Source organism: Cervus elaphus, chromosome 28, assembly GCF_910594005.1.
Source record: "Cervus elaphus chromosome 28, mCerEla1.1, whole genome shotgun sequence".
In the NCBI taxonomy this organism is placed as follows: domain Eukaryota; kingdom Metazoa; phylum Chordata; class Mammalia; order Artiodactyla; family Cervidae; genus Cervus; species Cervus elaphus.
In genome coordinates, this window is record NC_057842.1 from 30,782,412 (window position 1) to 30,810,069 (window position 27,658).

Below are 27,658 nucleotides of genomic sequence, written 5' to 3' on the forward strand. Positions count from 1 at the left end.
TTGACTCTACCATTTTATCTCTATAGAAAAAGCAGAAATGAGACATCTTAAAGAAGAAAAAGGTAATTTTTAAAAGTTTAAAAGTTCCTGAAGTCAAAATATTTTGAATAAATATGTATATGACTCTGTCATTTTATTTCTATAGAGAAAGCAGAAATGAGACATCTTAAAGAAGAAAAAGGTAATTTTTCACAGTCTAAAAGTTCCTGAAGTCAGACTATTTTGAGTCAAAATTTATTTATTTCATTTTAAAGAAAACTTTTCTTTATGTACATGATGATTGCTGACCTGATTAAAAGAAGAAAAGTGGTGAATAATCATAGCATGTGGTAATGAGGGTGTCAAAGGAGCAATCGATGGTGGGCCATGCCTGCAGTGTGCAGTCGTGTGTTGGGTCATTGGTGAGCAACTGGTTAGAAGCTGCATTTGCAATGCTGCTTTTTAATCTTAATTTTAGTTTTATTTATTTAGGAAACTACATAATGTAATACAATAATCACTGATTTCCATGTTTACTCGTCTAACAACCTTCAGTTCAGTTCAGTCGCTCAGTCGTGTCCGACTCTTTGCAACCCCATGAATCACAGCACGCCAGGCTTCCCTGTCCATCACCAACTCCCAGAGTTTACCCAAACTCATGTCCATAAAGTTGGTGATGCCATCCAGCCGTCTTATCCTCTGTCATCCCCTTCTCCTCTTGACCCCAACCCCTCTCAGGATCAGAGTCTTTTCCAATGAGTCAACTCTTCACATGAGGTGGCCAAAGTATTGGAGTTTCAGCTTCAGCATCAGTCCTTCCAGTGAACATCCAGGACTGATCTCCTTTAGGATGGACTGGTTGGATCTCCTTGCAGTCCAAGGGACTCTCAAGAGTCTTCTCCAACACCACAGTTCAAAAGCATCAATTTTTCAGCACTCAGCGTTCTTCACAGTCCAACTCTCACATCCATACATGACCACTGGAAAAAACATAGCCTTGACTAGATGGACCTTTGTTGGCAAAGTAATGTCTCTGCTTTTTAACATGCTGTCTAGGTTGGTCATAACTTTCCTTCCAAGGAGTGACCGTCTTTTAATTTCATGGCTGCAATCACCATCCGCGGTGATTTTGGAGCCCCGAAAAATAAAGTCAGCCACTGTTTCCACTGTTTCCCCATCTATTTGCCATGAAGTGATGGGACCAGATGCCATGATCTTAGTTTTCTGAATGTTGAGCTTTAAGCCAACTTTTTCACTCTCCTCTTTCACTTTCATCAAGAGGCTTTTTAGTTCTTCCCCACTTTCTGCCATAAGGGTGGTGTCATCTGCATATCTGAGGTTATTGATATTTCTCCCAGCAATCTTGATTCCAGCTTGTGCTTCTTCCAGCCTAGAATTTCTCATGATGTACCCTGCATATAAGTTAAATAAGCAGGGTGACAATATACAGCCTTGATGTACTCCTTTTCCTATTTGGAACCAGTCTGTTGTTCCTTGTCCAGTTCTAACTGTTGCTTCCTGACCTGCGTACAGGTTTCTCAAGAGGCAGGTCAGGTGGTCTGGTATTCCCATCTCTTTCAGAATCTTCCACAGTTTATTGTGATCCACGCAGTCAAAGCCTTTGGCATAGTCAATAAAGCTGAAATAGATGTTTTTCTGGAACTCTCTTGCTTTTTCAGTGATCCAACGGATGTTGGCAGTTTGATCTCTGGTTCCTCTGCCTTTTGTAAAACCAGCTTGAACATCTGGAAGTTCACAGTTCATGTATTGCTGAAGCCTGGCTTGGAGAATTTTGAGCATACTTTACTAGCCTGTGAGATGAGTGCAATTGTGTGGTAGTTTGACCATTCTTTGGGCTTGCCTTTCTTAGGGACTGGAAAGAAAACTGACCTTTTCTAGTCCTGTGGCTACTGCTGAGTTTTCCAAATTTGCTGGCATATTGAGTGCAGCACTTTCACAGCATCATCTTTCAGGATTTGAAATAGCTTAACTGGAATTCCATTACATCCACTAGCTTTGTTCATAGTGATGCTTCCTAAGGCCCACTTGACTTCACATTCCAGGATGTCTGGCTCTAGGTGAGTGATCACACCATCATGATTATCTGGGTCATGAAGATCTTTTTTGTACAGTTCTTCTGTGTATTCTTGCCACCTCTTAATATCTTCTGCTTCTGTTAGATCCATACCATTTTGGTCCTTTATCAAACCCATCTTTGTCTAAAATGTTCCCTTGGTATCTCTGATTCTCTTGAAGAGATCTCTAGTCTTTCCCATTCTGTTGTTTTCCTCTATTTCTTTGCCTTTATCGCTGAGGAAGGCTTTCTTATCTCTCCTGGCTATTCTTTGAAACTCTGCATTCAAATGGGAATATCTTTCCCTTTCTCCTTTGCTTTTTGCTTCTCTTCTTTTCACAGCTATTTGTAAGACCTCCTCTGACAGCCATTTTGCTTTTTTGCATTTCTTTTCCATGGGGATGGTCTTGATCCCTGTTTCCTGTACAATGTCATGAACCTCCATCCATGGTTCATCAGGCTCTCTGTCTATCAGATCTAGTCCCTTAAATCTATTTCTCACGTCCACTGTATAATCATAAGGGATTTGATTTAGGTCATACCTGAATGGTCTAGTGGTTTTCTCCACTTTCTTCAATTTAAGTCTGAATTTGGCAATAAGGAGTTCATGATCTGAGCCACAGTCTGTTCCCAGTCTTGTTTGGCCTTAATCATCAGAGAAATAGTCTGTTGAGTCAGGAGGATAGCATTCTTAGACATACCAAAAAGATGGTTAATAACAAAAGAAGACACTTTTCTGGGTTATACCAAATTTACTTAATCAGCATTACTCATTGTCCGTGGACTCAGATTCATTTAAATGCCCTGTAATCACTGAGTTCATGTCATATCTCTGTTTATGCAGATACAACACTCTCTTCAGCTAACATTTATTTTTCTTAGTTGTTAGCAGAAGAGAAAATTTTAAAAACACCTTTAGAAAATATTTACAAAATTTAAATTATTCTCATGTTGCTAAGGCTTAGAGTTGAAGTGAGCCAAATTTTTTATGAAGATTTGCTTTAAAAGTTCATATTTTAATTTACATTTTCTTTTTTATACAGTACCAAGAAAAGAAAGTCTTCAATTACACAATGTGACAAAAGGTAATCTTGATGTTTGTAAATCCTCAAATGCTGTGTTGATGTGGAGATGCCTGAATTATGTTGGTGCTTAATATTAACACTAAATTTTCTAAAGCAAGAAAGTCTAGCTGTTTATATAATTCTAACAGCAGAGGAAGTGGACAGGTAGGAAATCAAACAGAATGCTTACATTTCAGTGGAAAACTAGGTAATGTGAAGAAATAGAAACTATTAACAACATAAACATTCATTAGATATCCCAGTACCTATGGGAAGGAAAAATTTATTTTTGCAAGGAGGCTTTCCCAGCATGCCTACATTCAAGGATGATAGAGTAGTAAAATGAGGAGCCGAGAGTCCATTTATCTGCAACTACATCAAATATAGCTAATATCATGAATATATTTTTATTATTTATAAATTGATCTTTGAAATTAATTCAACATAGATACAAAGTAGATGGTAGAGGGCAATTGCTAGCATGCACATGGCAGGCAGATGTTCTTCACCCAACATGAGAATGACCTACTTTGGTGATATCATCATAAAACTGTAAGAGTATAACTGAATTATTTAGTCTGGGTCATAAAATTTTAGGTGAATCTAATTAATTCAAAATGTAACAAAACATAAATGCTTTAGATTTTAAAATGCTAAGTAAACATGCCATAATTAAACAAGAATTTTCATTCAGAGTAAATATAGATCTCTAGTCTGTGTGTATACTGGGAGTGTGGAGCGGGAGGAATCTAGTTTTTCACTTACTGTAGTGTGTATACCTATTCACAGTCTAAAGTTGAGTTAATGTTGGGTGAAGGAAGTCTAACCTCTAAGAGTGTTTACCTGATAGAGACAAGAGTTGGCTCCAAGAGGGTGTGGCATCAAAGACTTAAGCCCATTCAATCACATTTTTATATCCTACCACACTGTGGTAGGCAAATATAAGGGAAAGCTTTCTAGCAATCAGAGCAGCCCAAAGATAAAATGTGCTTCCCTTCTGGCTCAGTCAGTGAAGAATCTGCCTACAATGTGGGAGACCTGGCTTTAATCCCGGGTTGGGAAGGTCCCCTGGAGTTAGGCATGGCAACCCACGCCTGTACTCTTGCCTGGAGAATCCCCATGGACAGAGGAGCCTGTCCAACTACAGTTTCACTTTCAAAGACGAAAGGCACCCCACTTTGTCCCCAAGGAAGTGATCTATTAGTGCTGACCAAAGGATTCTAGAGATTTGGACGTTGGATGGATGCTCCTTTCTTACTGTATTCTGTGAGTTCATTTCTAAGATCTTCATATTATGAATACACGGCAGGAAAAAATTGTTACATGTGAAAGCATAAGTCTAACCTAGAACTAGTTGAGAATATAAGCACATTCTATTCATTCCTTCACTCAAGGAATGGTTCATTGCATCTAAATTCCTGTCTCTTTAGCCAATGCTATTTAGAAAGGAAAGATTATAACATTAGCTTTTCTAAAGTATTTTTCTGAATTGCATTAACCTAACTTTTGTAACTTTGTAATTATTAGGTTTATATCAGAAACTCTACAAGTCTCAAAGTAAAACATGTTATACAAATTCCTTAAAAATTATATTTTCAAACCTTGTCCTTTAAATTAGACATTAATGGAATATGAATGTTACCCATTGTTTCAGAAAGTTAGAAAGTCTGCTATATATAAGACAGTCATTTCCCTTTATATCTTCATCCTGAATACATACAGTTTAATGGAAAAACATATTTGAAGAATTATAATCTCTCATGAAACTAATAAATAAATGATTATGAAAAATTAGTTGATTTTGCATGTTGCTTTTTAATATTTATAATTTACAGCCTAATGTGTATTTGTTTTTATTCATGTCTAAGAGGAAAAGAATTCTCAATAATGTATTTTATGAAATTTGGAAAGTTTAAAGCAAATAGTTAGATTAATTATATCATGCAAAGTAATTTCACTGGTGTTAGGTATAATTATAGTTTAACCAAAACAATGTAACAAAGATCTTGATGATTTTAGTAAGAGTGTTTAAAAGCATAAGTATGTTGTGACACCTGCAATGATTAATAACTTTTTTGATGTCTCACATAATAGCAATTAAGATATTCAAAGATCCATGTTATCAGACAATAGAGAGCTCCACTTATTCACTAACTCATGAAAAATAAGGAAGAAAGTTAAAAGATATTAGATACTTTTATGCAGTCTATTGATGTATAATATCTTTGTATTTTACCTGAGTTAAACAAGACTTGTTTTCTTTATTTTTAGTAGAAAAACCCACAAGAGTATCAAGTAAGTACTGCTTGTATTGATAATAAAATCTCTTTGGCATGCAGTATGAATTTCAAGCTTAAATTCATGAAATATTTATTTTTTTAATGTGTTCAGAAATTGAGTCATTTCATATTAAACCTTCTGACAGGATTTTGATGACTTTTCATCTTATTTATGTTGAAACTTAAAAAACAAAACTGCATTATTGAAATAACTTGTAACAAATACCTTATCATGTTTTTGAGCCTGAAGATTAAAGTGACTTGCATTCAATACATAAGTCTTTTCAGTGATTGAGGTTGAATGGAATAAAATAATCCTACTTTGGTCTTCAACCCTAAATTCCAACATTTGGAATAGAGCACATCTGGTTGAACAATAATGCTTGCTTTGCTGTTGTTTTCTAATGTTCATTAACTTAATTATATGTCTGAAAAGAATACATAGTTAGAAATGGATCTAATCTTACATGTAACATACACTGACCAAACTCTCAGAAAATACTCTCTGAAATACCAAGATATAGGTGTAGGTAGCAGCTCAAATGATACATGATACAGCATGAATTTTCCTATAAATCTTAAAATTCTGGGAAATAGCAAATTTCCTTCTTAAGTTTCCAGATTTAAGAAGACAAATCATTTTAAATCAGTGCTATCTAAGGCAGTATTACTAGAGCCACATCTGTAGTTTTAAATTTTCAAGTAGACACATTAAAGGGCTTCCATGGTGAAGAATCCACCTGCAATGCAGGAGACCCTGGTTTGATTCCTGGGTCGGGAAGATCCCCTGGAGACGGGATAGGCTACCCATTCCAGTATTCTTGGGCTTCCCTGGGGGCCCAGACTGTAAAGAAACCTCCTGCAATGCAGGAGACCTCGGTTCGATCCCTGGGTTGGGCAGATCCCCTGGAGAAGGGCATGGCAACCCCCTCCAGTATTCTTACCTGGAGAATCCACGTGAACAGAGGAGCCTGGCAGGCTACAGTCCATGGGGCGGCAAAGAGCTGGACACGTCCGAGCGACCAAGCGCAGCACAGACACATTAAAAGGGTAAAAACAAATAGATGAGAACAATTTTAGTATTTGTATATGTTTTCAAATTTTTTCAAAGTATAATCTATATAGAAGTATTTGGATAGATTATATAAATTTTTATTGAGCTTTTGAAATTGTGGGTGTATTTTACACTTATGGCACATTTTGATTTGCACTAGCTGTTCTTGCCTGGAAAATCCCATGGGTGGAGGAGCCTGGTGGGCTGTAATCCATGGGGTCACTAAGAGTCGGACACGACTAAGCGACTTCACTTTCAATTTTCACTTTCCTGCATTGGAGAAGGAAATGGCAACCCGCTTCAGTGTTCTTGCCTGGAGAATCCCAGGGATGGCGGAGCCTGGTGGGCTCCCGTCTATGGGGTCGCACAGAGTCGGACACAACTGAAGGGACTTAGCAGCAGCTGTATTTCAATTCCCTGACAGCCCAGGTGGTCAGTGGCTACTGCATTGGGTGGAGCAGTTCTCAGGGTTTATTGAGTGCTTCTGCTGTGTTCAATATTTAGTGAGTATTGAGGACGATATAAGACAATCAGTAAAGGTGGTACTTGCCATATATCTCATTCAAAGTTCCTTGACTGCAAGTAATAGAGCTCCATATGGACTTGCTTCAGATATTTTTAAAAAAGGAAAATAATTACAAGGTTACAGCGCTGTCTCTCTGATGCACAGGCAAAGCTAATATTTGATCTTCAGAAAACCTTCTGAAACTATCTCACTCCACACCCTTCCCCTACGGCCAAAGTTAGTCAGGACAGATTTCATTTAGGAGGTAATTCTACAATTTGTATTTGGAAAGTGGTTAGGGTTGGATAATTGGCAAAAGAAAAAGAAGATGTAAAGAAAAAGCTGACTTCTCCTGTGTATTTCTCCTTTACTCTCACGCTACTACCACACTCCTAACACTTCTAACACCAGGCAAGTAGGATTGTTTTTGTACCAAGCATTTCTCTGTGACACCAGCTGTCATACAATTTAATTCAATTCTGATACTAACTAGACTTAGCGCATCATAAGTTGCCAATCAAAAATTTATCTGTGAGCTGTTTGTATACTTTGGAGATTAATCTTTTGTTAGTTGCATCATTTGCAAATATTTTCTCCCATTCTGTAGATTGTCTTTTTGTCTTGTTTATAATTTTCTTTGTTGTGCAAAAACTTTTAAGTTTAATTAGGTTCCATTTGTTTATTTTTGTTTTTATTTCCACTGCTCTAGGAAAAGGGTTCAAGAAGATACAGATACAATTTATATCAAAAAGCGTTCTGCCTATATTTTCCTCTAGGAGTTTTATAGTATCTAATCTTAAATTTAGGTCTTCAGTCCATTTGGAGTTTATTTTTGTGTATGGTGGTAGAGAATGTTCTAATTTCATTCTTTAACATGTAGCTGTTCATTTTTCCCAGCATCATTTATTGAAAAGACTGTCTTTTCTTCATTATATATTCTTGCTTCCTTTGTCGTAGGCTAATTGACCATGTATGTGGGGATTTATTTCTGGGCTTTTTATCCTGTTCCATTGATCTCAATTTCTGTTTTTGTACCAGTGATGTGCTGTTTGGATTACTCTAGCTTTGCAGTATCATCTGAAGTCAGGGAGCCTAATTCCTCCAGCTCAGTTTTTCTTTCCTAAGCTTGCTTTGGCTTGTGTTAGAGAGCAGTGAGAAGTAAGAACATATAGGTTGAAACTATGAGGTAGAAAACCTGCCCGTCAAGGAACTTTAGCCTTGTTGCCACAGAGGGCTATGGTTTATTTTATGTAAAGGAGTGAAACGTGGAGGAATTGTTGGAAAGTCTAACCTCAAAAGAACAGTAATAGAAGTAGTAAGAATGAGTAGTAACTGAAAAGAGAAATGTGTGAGGAAGAAAGTATATTGATTTTGGTGGATCATAAGATATAAATGTCCAAGACAGCATGGAATAATCCTTTTTAATATGCTTGTTTTGTGTGTATATGAAAATTATGTTTTTATAGCACATACTTTTCATCCTGCCTTTTTAGAGGTAATTATCAAAAACTGCCTCAGATGCATATCAAGTAGAACATACTAAAGATAATTTAAGCTAAAGAACCAGTGTTCTTTTTTCTGAACTCTCTTTTCAACCTTATGCAATTTTTCTTTTGTCAGACTTCTGATTTATTTTTTAGCTATTTGTCTAAAGGAAGTTGATGAAATAATTCATTTGTGCCCATTGCTCCCTTCCAACCATTCTCTCCACCCGTAGTGCCTGTATCTCTTGTCTTCTGAACAGAACCAGGTCTTCCACCTCTGCTGTATCTGCTTTGGTGCTGGATGCACATAGACCATAATTCATTCCCAGATTTTTTTGGTGGGAATGGGGGAGACTGTTAATATAAGGGAAAAGACTGGTAAAAGACAGAAGCAGTATCTCTTTCTGAAATCTCAAGTCTTACTCTGATTGAGATTCTTGAAATCATCCCGGTGGACTAGATTCTCAGCTACCTGAGGGTTTGTTTTAGGAATAAAAATAATCAGTAATATAATAGCATTTCTTTATTACATCAGTGAAAGTAACATTGCAAAATCAAAATTTCCATGATTCACAGACTATTATGGTTTAATTGATGTTTGTTCTGTGGGTTTACTTTTTCAAAGGATGTAGATTTCTAATTTCGAAATGTCATTTAATTTTCATTCTGTATTTTTTACTTTGTATATATGATAGATACATAATGAAATTACCTTTACACAGAGTTTTGAGGAAGACATCAAGAGGCATGAAACTGTACTACATTTAAGATATAATTACTGATACTTTAAAAATTAAAAGCAAAACAAATATTCACATTCTTGAATTTTAAAGTGTAATTATTTCTTGCTGATATTAATATTTTAAGGCTTTGGAAAACTTTTTCTTTGAGAAAAAATTGTGTACAATAAAATTATGTAAAACTGCATTCCCAGGAACTTGCCTGTAGGCAAAACATGAAACAAAGCAAGGGAATGAGGAACTACATTCTTTAAAACAAATGGGCCAAGGGAAGTCTTGCACCTAGAAAAGTATCAAGGTTCTTGACAGAGCTGAGACACTGACAGTATATTTATATTATATTTATAATTAAGGAAAATGGTTTTATAAGAATCCATCGTTTTTTGTTCTAAGTATCTACTAGTCAACATTTAGGTAAAGCTAGGTTGGCTTGCCCCTCAAAATGAATACTTTAAAAGAACTTTAATACTTTAAAAGATGTATTAAGAACACTTCTTGAAATTATTCTATGTAGAAATTTAACTTTGACACCTTTTTCTGTAACATTTTTCTTTGATCATAAATAATGAGGATTTTACTGTTAGCACCTCACCAAAATTATCTGTGTAGACAGGTTTGAATCATTGTAAAGACTCTGAGATCAAATATTTATATTAAAATAATGAATTTAACTTTTTAATACAATACTGATAAATTTTAATCTTTTACAGAAGTTAATTACTTTTTAATAAAACTTCAAGCAAACCCAGCAGAGGACTAGCCAGGATTTCCATTTTATATATAGCTTCCTTGGTTGCTTTCATTTGTAATTTGCTTTTTAATGCTTTCTACCTTTTAAAATGCTCATTCATCTTTTGGTTCTGCATTTTTTTGTGTATAAATTTGGTAAACTAATAAGTAATTTTCATCAATATTAAAGTATAGTGGATAATTTTAGATATCAAATTCAGCTACTTTTTGATTTTGTCTGAAAATTTAAATAAGCACGGATATAATTAAAGTTTCTATGGATGTAAAGGCTAATAGTCTTTTTCCCCATTTACATGTTTGATATATCTTAGGTTAAGCAATCCTTTTAAAAGATTATAATTACACATAACTGAAGTATATCATCTGTCATTAATAAAAGCATAACCTGTTTTTATTGATTATATATGCCTGGATTGAAAATTTCCAAGAATTTCAGAAAGCCAGAATTTCCTAATAAACATGTTACTGCTATTTGAAAGAAAGTTTGACTTTGTCAGACAATCATGAATTCAGACAATCATGAAACTATTAGTGAGTCAGTGAACTATAAAATGTTACTATAGGGGCAAAAGGAACTAATTCTCTTAAACCCTTAAACACAGAGTATGTTTTGGTTTATGTTAATATTATATGTAATTCCCTTTTATAAACAATTAAAATAATGATCTTTTCTAAAGAGATCAGATACAACCTAAAGTCCTGTAAGAGTTAATTCATGAATAAATCAAATCATTTATGTTATCTCAGACTAATTGATTTGCTAATAAATATGTTAGTAGTATGCCATTAACTAATGGTGGCATATCAACACTTTAACTTTCAAAGAAGTGAATCAATTTTGTTATTACACAACATAAGCCAGTCACATTTCTAGCGCTGCACAGAAAGCTTAATAATCTGATCCGATGCTGTTACAGAAAATGTCTTGAAGCATTGTTTGCTTACTTTTACAGAGTAAGTTTGAATGGTGTTATTAATGCCAGTTGTATCTTGAATTCATTTGCCTAATGTTGACCAAAATATTTCTCCCAAACTAAACTAAATTGCAGGCACTTTAAATGACTATTAAATCACTCTGTGGTCTATTAAAATAGTTTGACCATTTTTTAAAAAGAGTATCTCCCTTGATTTAAATAATTATTTTGTAATTACCTTATTTGTTGTTGAAACCAGTGAGATTGATTAAATACTTAGAAAGAGGAAAAAGGACCATCCCATTTCTAAATTAATTCCTCAGGAAATGAAGATTTAACAAGAGAGATGATTATCCTTTTCTATAATTCATCTTTGCATGCAAATTAATGTTAAAATTTAAATTTACTTTTCTTCTCCACAAGCTCAAATTATTTAAAAGTATTTTATTATTTGATATCTTACATAAACAAAATAACATGTAAGTGTGTATTTAAAAACTAGATACTATGATGTGACTTTACCTTTGAACTCTCTCCATCCTATCTCTTGATTCCTGGTAGAAGTAACTAATACACTGAATTTTTTTCTTTGATTCTCTTGATTTTTTTTCTAATTTTATCACTTGTTTTTGTCTAATTTTATTTCACATTGTAAGATATGTTCTGAGATTTTTTTTTTTTACTTAATGCTATGCTTCTCAAATCCATAAGTGTTTTGTGTAGTTATAGTTCATTTTCATTTGCTGTATATATATAGTATAACACTTTGTGAATAAACACATTTTAATCTGTTCTACTATTGATGGATATTTGCTTTGATTCTGATTTAAGATTTTTGTGTTCCTTTTTAAACATCTTATTATGTATGTTTATTTTATTACTCTTTACCTTTCTATACATATTGCAAGTAATAAATTTTCCTTTAAGTACTACTTCAAACAGCCTCTCCCAAGCTTCCTTATATGTAGTATTTTCATTATCATTCATTTTAAAGTATTTCTTAATTCCATTGTAATTGTTTAATTAGTATATTTCATAGAAGTTTTAGAATTTTAAATACTTTAAAATTTCCAAGCCTATGGGAATTTTAGATTATACTCTTTTAGTCAACTTTGAACTTAATTGTGTAGTAATTAGAGAAAATGGTCTACTCTTTGAAATGTGTTGACTCTTATCTTATGAAATAATATATTATCTATTTTAATAAATTTCCATATATCATTGAGAATAATATTCATTTTCTAATGGTTAGAAGCAAAATCCTATATACATTAAATTATTGTTATTCATTCTCTAAGTTTTGTCCGACTCTGCGATCCCATGGCCATAGCACACCAGGATATCCTTCACTATCTCCTGGAGTTTGTTCAGATTCATGTCCATTGAGTTGATGATGCTATCTAACCATCTCATTCTCTGCTGTCCTCTTCTCCTTTTGCCTTCAATCTTTCCCAGCATCAGGGTGTTTTTCAATGAGTCGCTCTTCGCGTCAAGTGGCCAAAGTGTTGGAGCTTCGGCTTCAGCATCAATCCTTCCAATGAATATTCAAGGTTGATTTCCTTTAGGATTAACTGGTTTGAACTCCTTGCTGTCCAAGGGACTCTCGAGAGTCTTCTCCAGCACTATAATTCAAAGACATCAGATTTTCGGTGCTCAGCTTTCTTTTTGGTCCAACTCTCACATCCCATACGTGACTGCTGAAAAAAACATAGCTTTGATGAGACAGAACCTTGTTGGCCAAGTGATGTCTATGCTTTTTAATATGCTGTCTAAATTTGTCATAACTTTGCTTCCAAGGAGCAAGCATCTTCTATTTCATGGCTGCAGTCACCATCCACAGTGATTTTGGAGCCCAAGAAAATAAAATCTATCACTGCTTCCACTTTTTCCCCTTCTGTTTGCCATGAAGTGATGGGACCAGATGCCATGATCTTCGTTTTCTGAATGTTGAGTTTTGAGCCAGCTTTTTCACTCTCCTCTTTCACCCTCATTCAGAAGCTCTTTAGGGCCTCTCCAGTTTCTGCCATTGGAGTGGTATCATGTGCATACCTGAGGTTGTTGATATTTTTCCCAGCAATCTTGATTCCAGTTGTGATTCATCCAGTCTGGCATTAAGTTAAATAAGCAGGGTGACAATATACAGGCTTGTCATACTCCTTTCCCAGTTTGGAACCAGTTAGTTGTTTAAGATTCTAACTGTTGCTTCTTAACCTGCATACAGGTTTCGCAGGAGACAGGTAAGGGGGTTGGTATTCCCATCTCTTTAAGAATTTTCCACAGTTTATTGCGATCCACACAGTCAAAAGCTTTAGCATAGTCATTGAGGCAGAAGTAGATGTTTCTCTAGAATTTGTAATCCTGATTTACATGCTAATTTTGTTCAGTATTTTTAGTTCTAACCTTTAAACTATATGAATGTCAGGTTTTATTAGTATTATTTTTTCAATCAGCATGTGTCTGTCTTTACCTATATGTTTATCAATGTCACTATTTACCATTTCATTTACATCTCTGAATTTCTTTTGCTGTCCTACTTCTTTCAAGAGCATCTACTTTAGAAGTGCCTTGAGCAAAACCTATTGGTCGAAAATATACTCTGTTTTTATTTCTCTGACAATGTCTTTAAGTAATCATTCCTGAGAGCCTTCTGGTAGGCACACATCTAGGTCACCAGTTATCACTCTTTGAACATTTTCAATGTTTTAGTCCACTGTCTTGTTTTTTTCTTCTTCCACTGAGGTGGGAGAATTCTGTTATCAGTTGAATTGTCATTCCCTCCTATGTGATCATCTTTTCTTTCTAGCTTCTTTAAATATTTTCTCTTTGCATTTTATCTGCTGCTTTCAGTCAAGTTTATTGGAATAAGAGCTTCTTTTTATTGTGAAATGCTTCCAGTACACATTTTTTCTTTTACCAATTTGAGGGATTAATAGCCTTTATTCTTCAAACATTGTGTCTTCATTTTTTTTCTTCTGCTGATTAGGAATGTGTTGGGCATGTATATTATTTTTTCCCTTTTAACACCTCTTTTAAGTTTTTCATCTTCTTGTGTCTCTATGCCATATGTAGTGTAATTTGATCTGTTCTAACATATATTCACTATTTCTTGAACCCTATGATTTATATTTTTCTTATAATAGTTATCTTTAAATCTTATTTGTTATTTTCACAATCACCTGTTGGTTGTTCTTATTTATAAATTTATATTTTATTTCTTAAAACACTCACATATATAAAATTTTGAATATGAAAATCTCAATATTTGAAGTACTTTGTGATATAACATTGTTGTTTGTTGTTTCTTTGGACTCTCACTCATGATGGTCTTTTCTGTGTTTGAGACTATAAAATCACATTTTTTTTTCTTTCCTTCATTTTTATCTGAATTTATCTTTCTTTGTCTCTGTTGTCCCTGTTCTGCTCAAATTTATTCCACTCCTAGCAATTTCTTACCATCTGAGGTGTCCCATCTTGGGAGTCAGCACCAGCTTACCAGTTTCTCAAGGTCATAGAGTACCTGATGGCGTGAACACTCAGACCTCGTGGTGAACCCTTTATGCTCACCTGCTGAACACTGGGCAAAGTCCCTCTTACTTTCAGCTGATGATCAAAAATTATTCTGTCTCACTTTTCAGAAAATACCTGTTGGCTGTAGGAGAGTTTCTTATTTTCAGGTTTCTCAGAATCCCCATTATTTCCTTATGCTTTCTCTTCTGGAAACACTGCTCCCTCTGGTTTTTTGACTGTCTGATTGTTCCCATCCACAAATATTTTAAGGTTAATTTCATTTTGTAGTAAATATTGCCTGTGGTTTTTGCTATCTGTTCTTATGGTGGAATTTGGAGGAGATTCAGTTGTATTGCTGTTATCTTCTCAAAAACCCCTGGATCAGTTATATTTTCATCCTACCATCCCTAACATAAAAAAGGATCTTAGCCCCTGCACTCCCACTTTGCTCCTTGCACACTCAGTTTTTGAGTTTCAGTTTTAATGTCATCGCTTGTCCTCAGGATGACCTCACCCTTCATGTGTCAGCAGGGTTTCTCCCCGGTTTCTAGGGCAGGAGGAGGGATTCTGTTTGGAGATTTTCTTTATGTCCTCTGCATCCAGCACTGCAACAAAAGATGTGCTTTCATAGTTGTTGTTGTTGTCTACCGTATTATCAGAAGTATTTGTGCCTAATAATATTTTTAATGTCGCCCACAAATCTCATTTTAACCAAGGTTCATGCCTTAATTTTCTCAATTAAAAAGTCAATAATCTGATAGTCTAGTTCTAGACAACTGTACAAAACTAAATCTGTTATTAAAATTGTAGAAAGCTTCACTCATAGAAGCCTCAATTTAATCTCCTTTCAAGCAAACCATCCTCATCCTCAGTTAATATATATAGACACAAACCTTTAAAAAAAGAAAACACACTTCCTTGTAGTATATGGATGAAAAGTTAATTCAGGATAAAATTATTGACTCCATTTTTTTTGTTGGATGCCCCTTGCTGAAATGGAATATTTTTAGAGATTGTTTGCTGGAATGGACTCTTATGGATACTAATATCAGTGTAGTTTTTCTTAAAAACAATTTAGAAATTAATACATGGTAGAAAAATATGAAAATCCTCATAGGGTAGTGGCTGATAACAGGGAAACTGGCTTTAGATGGAGTGAGTTCCCATCCTGACTTAAAAGTTTGGGTAAATTGTTTAACATCTTTGTACTCAGTAGCCTTATTTTTTGAATATCAATAATGGTATTAAAATTACCTCCTTGAAACTTTGGGAAGATTAAGTAAGATAGAGTTCACAAGTGATTTGTGTATAGTAAGTGATCATTAATTGCTGTCTGTGAGGATGATGATAATAATGGTGATAACAGTGATAAAAGGTTATTTCCCCAGTTAGAGACAGGCTTTGCTTATAAGCCTTTTGTGTCAAAATGGATTAAAAAAAAAGAGATACAATAATAATTTAAAAATCTCACTTATTTTGGTGTGGACTTAACGCAATCCCTGGAGAAGGGAATGGCAACCCACTCCAGTTTTCTTGCCTGGAGAATTCCATGGACAGAGGAGCCTGGTGGGCTACAGTCCATGGGGTGGCAAAGAGTCGGACACGACTGAGCGACTACTACTACTAATGCTATCCCACTTTTTTAGAACACAAGTGATAAAATTCATGGAGATTTTGTTCCAGGAGGAAAAAAAAAAATGGAGCAGTTACTTTTGATAGAAGCCTTCTAAATAGGTACTAGCTGCTGGGCTCAGTCCCTCTGATCACTCCTTCTGCTAGACCCCAAAGAAAGTCCCAGGGTTTCCCAAGTGGAGCCAGTGGTAAAGAACCTGCCTGCTAATGCAGTAGACATAAGAGATATGGGTTCCATCCCCGCTGGATGGAGGGCGCAGCAACCCACTCCAGTACTCTTGCCTGGAGAATCCCATGGACAGAGGAGCCTGGCGGGCTACAGTCCATGGGGTCACAAAGAGTCGGCCACCACTGAAGGGACTTAGCATGGCACAGCAAAGAGAAAGTCAGTGTAGAAGGCGTAGTTGGTAAAATGTCTGTCACTGTCCATTATTAGTCTTCGGGTACCAACAATGTGGCCTCATTCATTTACTGGTGATGTTAAGTTGTTCTGACAGTGCCCTCAAGACAGTCATGTCTTGTCCTTAGAGTGACAGAACAGACACTCAGAAAGGATTGCACACATTTATTGAATACCCTTGGCTTCACTGTGCGTAGGGTTCCAAATGTGAACTGTCTCTGCATACTTTATTACTCCCTGCGGTCAATTCCAGGAATCTGTGGATATTGCTCAGTGTAGCAGTTAATTTTCTTTAAAACTCATGACCATTTAAAATAATAACATGTGTACAAGGAGCTAGTCACACCTGATAGCTAAAATAAACGGCCGCCAACTGTTACCTGGAACTGCTGTAGATTCTTAGGATGTCTTGAAAAAATATAAACTCTTAGAATATATTTTATCAAGCTCTTTACACAAAATCTAGCAAATCAATTGAGAAAATAATTTGAAGCTTTCAATAAGTCTGCAGACACAAGGTGATGCTGTGAATAAGGTAAAGTGAGAGGAGTGAAGAAGAATACAAAAAGCCATGGTAAGCTACTTTTGTGTCTGTGCTTCAGGGTGTCAGATGCCTACCTATGAGCATTTCTTGAAACTCTACACAAAGCAGAATAGACTGCCAGTAGAAATAAACAGTAACTGCTGGTACACACACATGCATTATTTAGGTAGTTTTTATTTATTTATCCTGTTTGCTAACAGTATGCAGAGCAGACTGGGCATTACACAGAAAAATTATCTGCAAAAATAACAAAAATACACAACAATATAATGCCATCAGTGTGTATCCTTCAACATTTTGCTTCTCTCCAAAATACAATCTCTTTTCTCCTTTTCACTTTTTTACCCACCACTACCCTCTCATGTTCAAGTGAAGAAGCTTTGCTTCTCCCAAGATTTATCACTGCATGTTCCTCCTTGACTCTGTCCTTTCTTGTCTCCCCTGATCTTGCTCCCTGAATCCTGCACTTTCATTTCTCACTTTGAAAGATCCTCTTCCTCCTGCTGACAGATATCTTCCGATGATCCCCTTGTATAAAATGTCTCTTACCCTTTCTGTTCCTGAAGCTCTTGTGCTTTTGTTCTGCTTTCATTTACAGCCACACTTCTGGACAAAGCTTCTCCATTGTTTGGAATATGATTAAATTAAAGTGGTTAGGCAAACAGAACAGGTATTACCCTTTGCTCTTCATTCCTGTTTCCAAAGACAGCTAGGTAACTCTTCTATTCATCCTCACCAAAGGAGAAGAGATTGTTGAAAGAGCAGAGAAATACACTTACGGAAACACTGCTTCATCTCTGCTCTGCACAAGTGCATGACTCATGTGTGAATTGACTCTGTCTGAGCCTTCTGGCAGATACTTGTTAAACAATATAATGCTAACAGCAATATAATGTTCTAGAATCAGAGAAGACTGAGTTTAGAAGGCCATTCTTGAGAGGTAGGATTGCTTAGTGGTGAACAGCACAGTCTCTGGAACCCAAAGTGGGTTGTTGAAGTCTGAATCCTGATTTCCCCACTTCCTAGCTCTGGAACCTTCTAGACTTTAATGATCCCTTCTGTAAAACAGGAATGATAATAGTACCTTCTCACAGATGTGCTGAGGAGGTGAAATGTGTTAGTATTCGTGCTTAGAACAAAGGAGGGCAGGTCACAGTGCTTTCTTTGTGAATTACATATAAATCTTCATTCAAACAGCTCTGACCCAGGCAGATTGGAGTTCATGGCCTAGCCCTGCCAGTCACTCACTTTATGCCCTTGGACAGTACTTAACCCCTCTCTGCTCTGTCTATACAGGAGATTTAAAATAAGAGAACCTATGCAGAGAAATGCTGTAGGGATTGAATATGCCAGTACATGTGAAATTGCTTAATAGAACCCAGGAGATGGTTTAAGCGTTAGAAAATATTAACTCTTACTGCCGTCATTAAAAGTGATGTCTCAACCCTCCCAGTTTTGTCCATTAACACAATGCATATCTCTTCTAAACTTTTCCAGATATCTTGCCCCCCTTGTCTTGCTTCATTCTAGATACTGAAATTTAACGACTGGCCAACACCGCAACTGAACTCATAGAAAAATTAACTTTTCATGATTCCCAGTTAATGAGTGCTTCTTAGGTTTTCCTCATTGCTGGGAATGGCACCACCATCTTTCTTCAATCTTAATAAAAACGATGTTTCCGCTTTTTGTATTCATCTCTTGCACTCACAGTATTGAATTCCATTTAACTCTACATACAAAGCCTCATTTACTCTCAACTACTTCAGTGGCTCCTAGTTGCAGAAATCACTGGTTTCTGGGTTGACTATGAAAATGTGTTCCCTATTTCTTTCTCTGAATCCATTCTCACATATTCTAGTTTTGTCATTTTTACTAAACACATCTAAGGTATTATTTTTCTCTTGAACAACTTTCACTTGCTGTGACATTATGTAGAGACAACTCAGCCTGACCTATAAAAACTTTGCACATGACAATCCCATCCAGCTTTTCCAGAAGTGGTTCTCCTACCCTCTTCAGTGTTCCCTATGCTCCTTGAATAGCCTCTTTCTTTTTTTGGATCTAGTCTTTCTTCATCTGATAGCCTTCACTTTAAGCTTACTATCTCTTTTAGTCAAAATCTCCTCTGTATGAAAGAGGTCGTTTCAAGTTAGACTTCCTTTATAAAATAATTTTCTGATTACCCCTCCCATTAAAACAAGTCATTCCCTAAAATTTGCCCCCTGGCACATTTTGATACTTCTTTTATAATAATGACTCAAGTATTGAATATTTTATCCAAACCATCACTTGCCCAATGAGGGCACAAGTTATAAGATAAATGGGCTGTAGTGCCTTTCTCATTTTTTTTGTTTATTTGTTTGTTTGTTTTTATTCTGAGCAATGAAAATCACATGAATTGATCCTCCTTCAGTAAATTCCGGTTACTCTTAAGTTACTTACACAGAGATTGTGTCTCTAGGGCAACAGCCCTAGGGCTTGCTGCTTATCTTGTGTCTCTGTTCTCCATCTGGTTAGCCTGAGAAGTTGACTTGTGACTCAGTTCTTGCCACTTTCTATTACTTGTAGTTAGTTTACTCTGGGTCAGAATACCGATTTTTGGAAAGAGAATAAGATAAGGTTTTTATTCTATCCACATTTATTTCCCCGGGGGTAACAAATAGATCCAGAGAATAAGTGCTTTGGTTTTGTGTGCGCTACTATCTAAAAAAATAATATATGTTTTTCTTGTACAAGGACCTTGCACCATTTTAATTTTGTAAACATCTTCGATAGAAATTAGCAGATTTTTACTGCACAATTAAATATAATCATTATTTGATTCACCTAAGAATTCTGATATTTTTAAAAATATTATGTTACTTTAAAATATAACTTAATCATTTATACCATTATTTTATTTATAACTGCTAATAGGACAGTTTAAGGCCACTTAATCCAATATTTAACTGGGTTAAACCCCTATTTAAATATTTTTAAAAACTAATTAGGTTGAAACTTCAATAATTCATCATAAAAAATGCTAGTAGTTTTGTTTTCCCCCATTTTGTTCTTTTACATAGTAATATCTCTTCCCAAAGGTCACATTTCTGTCCTACTAGAGAAAATTTGCATACTAACCTACTTACCCCTTTTCTAACTATTTATGAATAGCAGTTATGCAAAATCTGAATAAATAATATAAAACTGACCCTCTTTCCAATCATTATAAGTGCTAAAAAATTGATATAAATATGTAAACATTATTTAATTATGTTGTATTAGAATAATCTCCTACTTAAAATTACTGCCACATTATTCCACTATGTATCTTTTAAGTAGACTGCACAAAAGACCATGCAATATATGTAATGTACCTGAAGGGTCATTGTTTATGTCTGAGCTTTTGTTCAACTTTTAATGCCATGTCATTATCTTTCCAATCATCAGAAGTCAGCTAACAAAAGATGTGGACAGAGCATTTCCTCGTGATCTGCCATATGTGTATAAATTTATTTATCTAAAATTCCTTAAATTCCAAAAGCAATTGTGGTTTGGGAAGGTAGCTTTAGGAGTCAGAGGAGGACAGGCATGTTTGGGAGGATCACTGCAGGTCCTGCTTGCCACCACCAACCAGACTGCTGGCCTGCTGACCACAGGCCTGGCACAGCATCTGTTTCCTTCCCACTCTCTGTCCCAGTCAGGCAAGTTGCTTTATTTGTTAGAAAGTTCTTGTTCATAGAGATACTTTATAGATTGAGACCTTCTATCTCTTAAAAACCCCTAAATATAGTATCTCCTCTTTGGGAAATAGGTCATGAATTGATACATCTTTCTTTACTCTCTAGGAGAAGATTCTGAAGATGTACCAACTTCAAAGAAAGCTAAAGGTAAGATTGTTATCTTCAGTTCACTATGAGATTTCTCATCTGTAAAATTTTTTCTCTGTTTTATTTAACTATTCTGGTTCTCAGCTTTACCTAAGCAAAGTTTAGATGGTACACTTATCTGTAAACAGCTTTTGTACATTATTTGGAAAACATATAAGTATATATACATATATATACATATATATATATATATATATAACATGCTATACATATATATTATACATCTTATAATTATATATTTCTGTATATCTCTATATATTTAAGACTAATTGGACACTTGATTTATTTACAAGTAATTATTAAATAATTTGTAGGCCAATCAGGTTATAAGAGAAATATTTCAAAATCATCATTTCACAAATGTTGTTTGACAGTAGGAGGACCACGTAAATGTTCAAATATGATATTGACATGTGTTTATTAAGAAAAATTGAGATAACTTGCCTATATTAGCAACAATAGCATAAAAAAAAGATGGAAGGAAGGAGGAAGAGAGAGAGGGAGGGAAGACAGACCTCAAACCTCAGAAAAATTTTCTACAACCAGATACATGACCTTAGGCGAGTATTTCCAGGACTAAATTTATTCATCTGTATTGTAAGTTTTTCAACCAATTTAATGCATTTTTTTCCTGAAGGGTTTCCTGGCTTCCTAGTTTGGCTTGTTATATGATAGATATTTTCTATTCTACTTTCAGACTTGCCTATGGACAATAAGAGTTTGCCTAAGAGGTGCTCTTGTCATCAAAATGCAAGTTTTGTGGCAGTGTCTGGAATTAGTTAATAGTGTGGAAAACAGCACTTAAAGAAAAGACACAAGAAAATAGGTTGTTGATTCTTATGAGACAGTTTATACTTAAGATATTTTTGAATATTAAAATTTTGGGGTTTTTATAAAACAATTATTAAGAACAATTACTTAATTTTTTTTTTACTTCTTGAACATAACTTCTCAAACAACTTTATATACAAATCATTTGTAAATCTTTTTGAAATGAAATAAATTGTTATTGGAGACCAATAACTGTTTATATCAGTTTCACAAGTAATGATAGAACTACTGGTTCATGGATCACACTTTGAGAAGGAAGTTTTTTTTAACTCATTTAGAATTTGATGATATCTAAAACCTACTTCAGATGAAATACACACACATTCATATCTTAACATTTTATAGGTTTGTAAGAAAGTTTATCTGTGTACAGGGGTTCAAATTAATAGTGTCAATTTATCCTTCATTAGATAAACACATCGGAGAAGGCAATGGCACCCCACTCCAGTACTCTAGCCTGTAAAATCCCGTGGATGGAGGAGCCTGGTAGGCTGCGGTCCGTGGGGTCACTAAGAGTTGGACACGACTAAGCGACTTAACTTTCACTTTTCACTTTCACTCATTGGAGAAGGAAATGGCAACCCACTCCAGTGTTCTTGCCTGGAGAATCCCAGAGACGGGGGAGCCTGGTGGGCTGATGTCTATGGGGTCACACAGAGTCGGACACGACTGAAATGACTTAGCAGCAGGAGAAGCAGCAGATAAACACATGGTGCATATCACTTCAGCAAAAACGTCCTTGAGTTGCCTGAGAAAAGGAAAGGATACAGGATACCAGCTCGCTGCTATTCTTTCCTGAGAACGATGACCATTAAAACTCATGTCTCACACAAGTTTAAAATTATTTTGATGAAAACATTTGTTTCATAGCAAGATTCCATCCTTACTATAACTCTGAGCATCAAAAACCTCTTCAAAGAAGGGAATGAGTGTCAAGCCAGCCCTCCATTAACATCCAACACATCAGGACCAGTTTCTATGAGAACAATTGCCTGTAGCATTTTCCATTCTTTTCTTTCATTGCCTTCTCTTCTGTTGCTGGCTCTTAACCTACTAAAGTTTGTAGTTAAAGACTGAACAGAATCTGAATAAGAACCTAGAATTTATTGTAAGGAGGGCGAATAGCTCCTGTTTCTTTCATATTGTGCACCTTTTAAGACATTTTTCACTTCCCTACATATTTGTATAATAACTATGAATGTACAAGGTAATTACTTTCATATTTTTGTATCCACTAGAAGAAGCTGAAGATGTATCTTCCACAAAGAAGCAGAAAAGTAAGTTTAAAAAAAAAAAATGACTAAAACCACTAAGGAATTCTGTAGCTGGTACATATAAACTGAAAGTTTAGATTCTCTTAAGAAAACCAGCATTAGAAGAAAAAGATTTTCTTTTTCTTCACATACATGAAGAATAACATTAAAGTAGGACACTTATATTTCAAAGAGAAGTTCTGCACTTTTCATGTCAGTCAAGAGGCACATATTTGGAGGAATTACACAGTAATGACTGAAGTGGCATTTATTGCAAACCATTCTACACAGCTCTGATCCTGAACACTCTAACTGAATCTGTGCTTAAATGTGTGTTACTGTCTGCTTTATGAAAAGATATCTGAAGTGATATGCTGAAACTTTTTATCTCAAAAAGAAAAAAAAATGTAGAAATAGGTCTCAGCAATTCAATTGCTTAGAAACTCACTTCTAAGATTCAAAGTTCCTTTTAATTTTTCTTGATATATGGCAGGCTGTTAATATTCAATCTTTGGGATCATTGATTTTATGATGCAATCAATATTCATATGCAGTTACAAAATTCAATGTCCTATTTTCTTATTATTCCAGCACTTCCAAATTAGACATATTTTCTTCAGGTGGTAAAGCAATACATCTTGAATTCACGTATGCATAAAAGTCATTGCGGCACAGACTAAAGGAAGCAATTTTTTAAATAAGTATAAGCAAAGTTTGCTTCACATAAGGCTTTTGAAATAAAAGTAGACATTTATCTGAGGAAATAATGTCAATAATGTTTTCTGAGTTCCATAATCTTTCTTAAATGTATTTCTGAAGGAAATTACAAAAATGACCTCTATAATCACAAACACTTCCTGTTATATTAATATATGTGAATCACTGAAAAAATATCAAGAGCCTACTATGTTTTAAGCACTATTTAGATGCGGCTACTGCAACAGATGAGAGATAACAAATTATAATCCTTCATATAATCAGGTTGTATGAAATAAGAAACAAATAAGTAGTTTTAATACTTTCGGATATGGTTGCAAAATCCATAAAGTCAATCTAAGCATGTTTTGGATTTATATAGCAATGCTTTCCCACTTGTTCACCTACTTGTAACAATTTGTGGCTATTTCACATAATACTCAAAATCTCATATTTCATAAATAGATATTAATAAGATAGGTGGATTATATTGATGTCAGTTTCCTGGTTGGGATATTATAGTATCGTTCACTTTGCAAAGATGTTGCCATTGGTGAATGCTAGGTGACAGATACATGGGCTCTCTGCATCATTTCTTACAACTTCATGTGACTGTTCAGTGATCTCAAAATAAAAATTTTAATTAAAAAGAGGTAAAGAAAATAATTTCATTTTTTTAGTAAAAAACAAAAGTGTCAAATATTTTCAGTTCACTTGGGGGATTTACCATAGCAAAACAATATTTTCATCTTTCCATGAAGCAGTTCTATAGTTTGACATTCATGAGCCGTTTATATAACATCTAGAATGTGCAGCTACAATGATATTTTCACTCACAACCATTTGGCATCGATAAAATAAATGTCAGACAGTGCCTGTGAACGAGAAGGCTCAGCTGGTAGGTAGGCTGCTGGTCTCTCCCCCTTTGAGGACTTGGGCTGCTGTTCCTCCTTCACGCAGGCCCAGCTTTGCTGCCTGCCTTCTCTCTAGCCTGTCCAACCCCTAACCCTAGACTCTCACAACCTTGGCGACGGTACAGGGGTGAGGGTTGTGTTACTGCCCTTCTTTGAGGCTAAAACAAAATAGAAAACAATTCTGGATAAGATAAAGAGGAAAGAAAAACTAAATTCAAGATTTCTCCAAAGCATTTTCATGAGTGAAAAAACTCAGTGATTAAAGTCAGCTGACATCATGGGTGATGAAATCGGAATAATCCCTTGTCATCTCCCTTAGCTTCTTTCTACCCACGCTTTGCTCTATTCTACTTCCTAAGCCCTTAGACTCATGTAGATTTAACTAGCTTCCCCCGCCCTATATTCCACATACTGCAAGCTGCAATTATCATTCTTTTTCCTGGCCAGCTGCAGGAAGTCTGTGGTTGGTTGACAGAATGCTGGCTGTTGCCAAGACTGTCTGTCTGTGGAACCCATGCCCATATGCATTGAATTAGACTGCCTCGCAATGCTTTACCTCTGTTCCTAATCACATTCTAGCTGTTTTAATAAATCATCATGCTCTCTTTCTCAGCCCCCATCAGCTTCTTCCAGTGTGTCTACTTGGATGGATACAATGGCTACGGATTTCAGTTTCCCGTCACTCCTGTGCACCACCCTGGAGAGAGCTCTGGCCAACCAAATTCTCCAGGACAGAAGCAGCAACGACAATAAGACCCATATGCACAGCCCTTGCAAATCGCTTTAGAACTTTGAAAATAGGATCTTTTGTTTGTCTACAATGACACAGGCAATTGAAATCATGTAGTCCAGGGGATTTGTTTGAAAATAGTTTACTCTTCTGCCTGGTGTAGAAAGGGTGAGCAAAGAGACTGAATGATAAGCAGGCAAGTTGGAGGGTCTGGGGCTCAAGAATCTGTCATTTGTTTGTTGCTGGGTGTGGGTGCTTATATTTTTCTATTTCCAGTCACTTTAAGGTTGTTCACAAGCTAATTTAAATTTTGCTTAATAATGATCTTTTAAACATAATTGGCACAATTACAAAATGAAATTTCTGGCTTCAGTTAGATATTTACTTTTAAGTGAAAACACAGACTATACTTTAAGTTTAAAGGCTTTAGTAGCTTATACAAAAGCTGCTCTTTTGCATCATGTAGGTATCTAAACTCAATTTACCCAATATGTTGATATTCAATAGTTTAATTTTATTTCTGTATATATATATCTATTTCAGTTGTGACTCTTCTCTAAAAATGGGTAACAGTTTCACCAAAGAATGTTATAAGTTCTTTGTGATGCTCTTTTGGAGCTCAAAATATCTCTGAACTTCAGACATAATAAGATGGAGTGGAAAGGCTTGATGAATCTTATCCCTAAGATTTGTCTTGAATTACAATTAGGAAATTCACTCCAGTGGAAATAGGCCATCCAATTAGGCAAGTCTGGTGAATCATTTGTTTAAATATAAGCAAATGAGATGTAGACTAGCCAGATTTCTCCAGACTGTGCCCTAGTAAAATGTCACCTGGGTGAAATTTTAAATCCGTCACCAAATTTGGGTGACAGATGCAAGAGGATTTTCATTTCACTTTAATAGGATCATTCTATGGAGTTAAATAGGTTTATTGCTCAAAACAAAAAAAATATGAATGTCATCGAAGTTGAAGGAACACATTTTAACCATTAAGTTCGCCGTGAGATATCTTACTTGTTTTTTAGGTAATTAGTTACCAGTGCTAATGAAATGAATAACAATCTTTAACTTATTTGATGATGCATCACTGGGGAAAACAACTCTACTTTTGCCATCCTTTGTCTCTCGGTGATATAAACACTTATGCTTTTTAACTACATTTTTCTATCAACAATAAAAGTCATGCCAGGGAATTCCCTGGCAGTTACAGTGGTTAGGATTCCGCACTTCCACTGCTGGGAGCACAGGTTTGATTCCTGGTTAGGGAACTAAGATCCTGCATGTCACGTGGTACAGTCTAAATAAATAAATGAATAAATGTCATGCCACTGTGACGTTTATTATGTTTACAGTAGCAATTTAACTTATGACACATTAACTCAGGAAGTAAACTGAATTACTCTTTCTGGCTTTTTAATCATCTTCAGCAAAGTCTGAAGGAGCCAGAGCCAATACTAGCCAAGTGATTTATTTTTAAGGACTGCAAATAAGTTCTTTAGGTCCAAGATGTAGAACACTGTTTCATTGGAATATCATTAGGCTAGGGCATCAGTAACATGTTAATTACTAATAACGAATTTTCAGTGACTTTTGTGAAAAGTTAGCCTTGGCCACAGGCTGGTGGACCTAACTTACACCACAAAAGCCAATGATATGATGAACCAAGATTAATGCCACTCCATATGGAGGGCTGCCTGGAAGTGTGTAACTTCAGTACCAATCAGATGGTACCATCTTATAAAGCCTCTTCTTTTAACAGTGAAAACTTGTGGGTAGGACAGTGGATGAAGTTTAGTGCTCAATTACTCCTCCAGCTTGTCCAATTTAATGACTAAAGGGATAGAGAGAAAGTATAATGGTTTTCTCAATTTCATAGAAAAGAGTGGTTTATCTTTTCATTCAATGACTGTTGAGCACTTACTCTTTCTAAAGGCACTGTGTTAGGCACTGGGCCGTATAAGAAAAATACCAGAGATAATTCTGTTCCCAGTGCTATCCTGACACAATATGTGGCCTTGGAAAATTTGCTAAACATACTGAGCTTATTTTTCCCGTGTGTAAAATAGGGATTTCTGGGCAAACAACCTTATACCTCACAGAGTACCGTGGAGACTGACAAAATATCTTCATATGGACATGATAAAAAAATGTCTAATTAAAATGACGCTTTTGAATGTGGTACTACTTGTTCCTCTGAGTGCTTTTCTACATTATATCATGGTCTCTTTCATTCTCATCATGAAAACTATTTGATGAAAAATAAAATATGACAGCTCCTTGTAATTAGACAAATCAATTATGCTGTAAACAATATTAACAATGTTGTTACGGTGTATCTGCTTGAAGTTACAATAAAATAGCACATGAAAATTGTTAACTAAATTCTCATCTGTTCATACAGTTCCATCAAATAAAGTATTTCTTGTCCTTTCA

General features: G+C 35.4%; 1 protein-coding gene across 1 annotated transcript; it reads left to right on the top strand.

Moving 5' to 3' along the window:
• Window positions 1-8: 8 nt before the first annotated feature.
• On the top strand, window positions 9-27,658 carry LOC122685287 (triadin-like). The gene is made up of 6 exons (XM_043889890.1): window positions 9-62; window positions 3,097-3,138; window positions 5,389-5,412; window positions 20,757-20,798; window positions 22,868-22,906; window positions 25,106-27,658. The coding sequence occupies exons 1-6, from the start codon at window positions 38-40 to the stop codon at window positions 25,243-25,245; spliced, it is 312 nt and encodes a 103-aa protein (XP_043745825.1). The 5' UTR covers window positions 9-37; the 3' UTR covers window positions 25,246-27,658.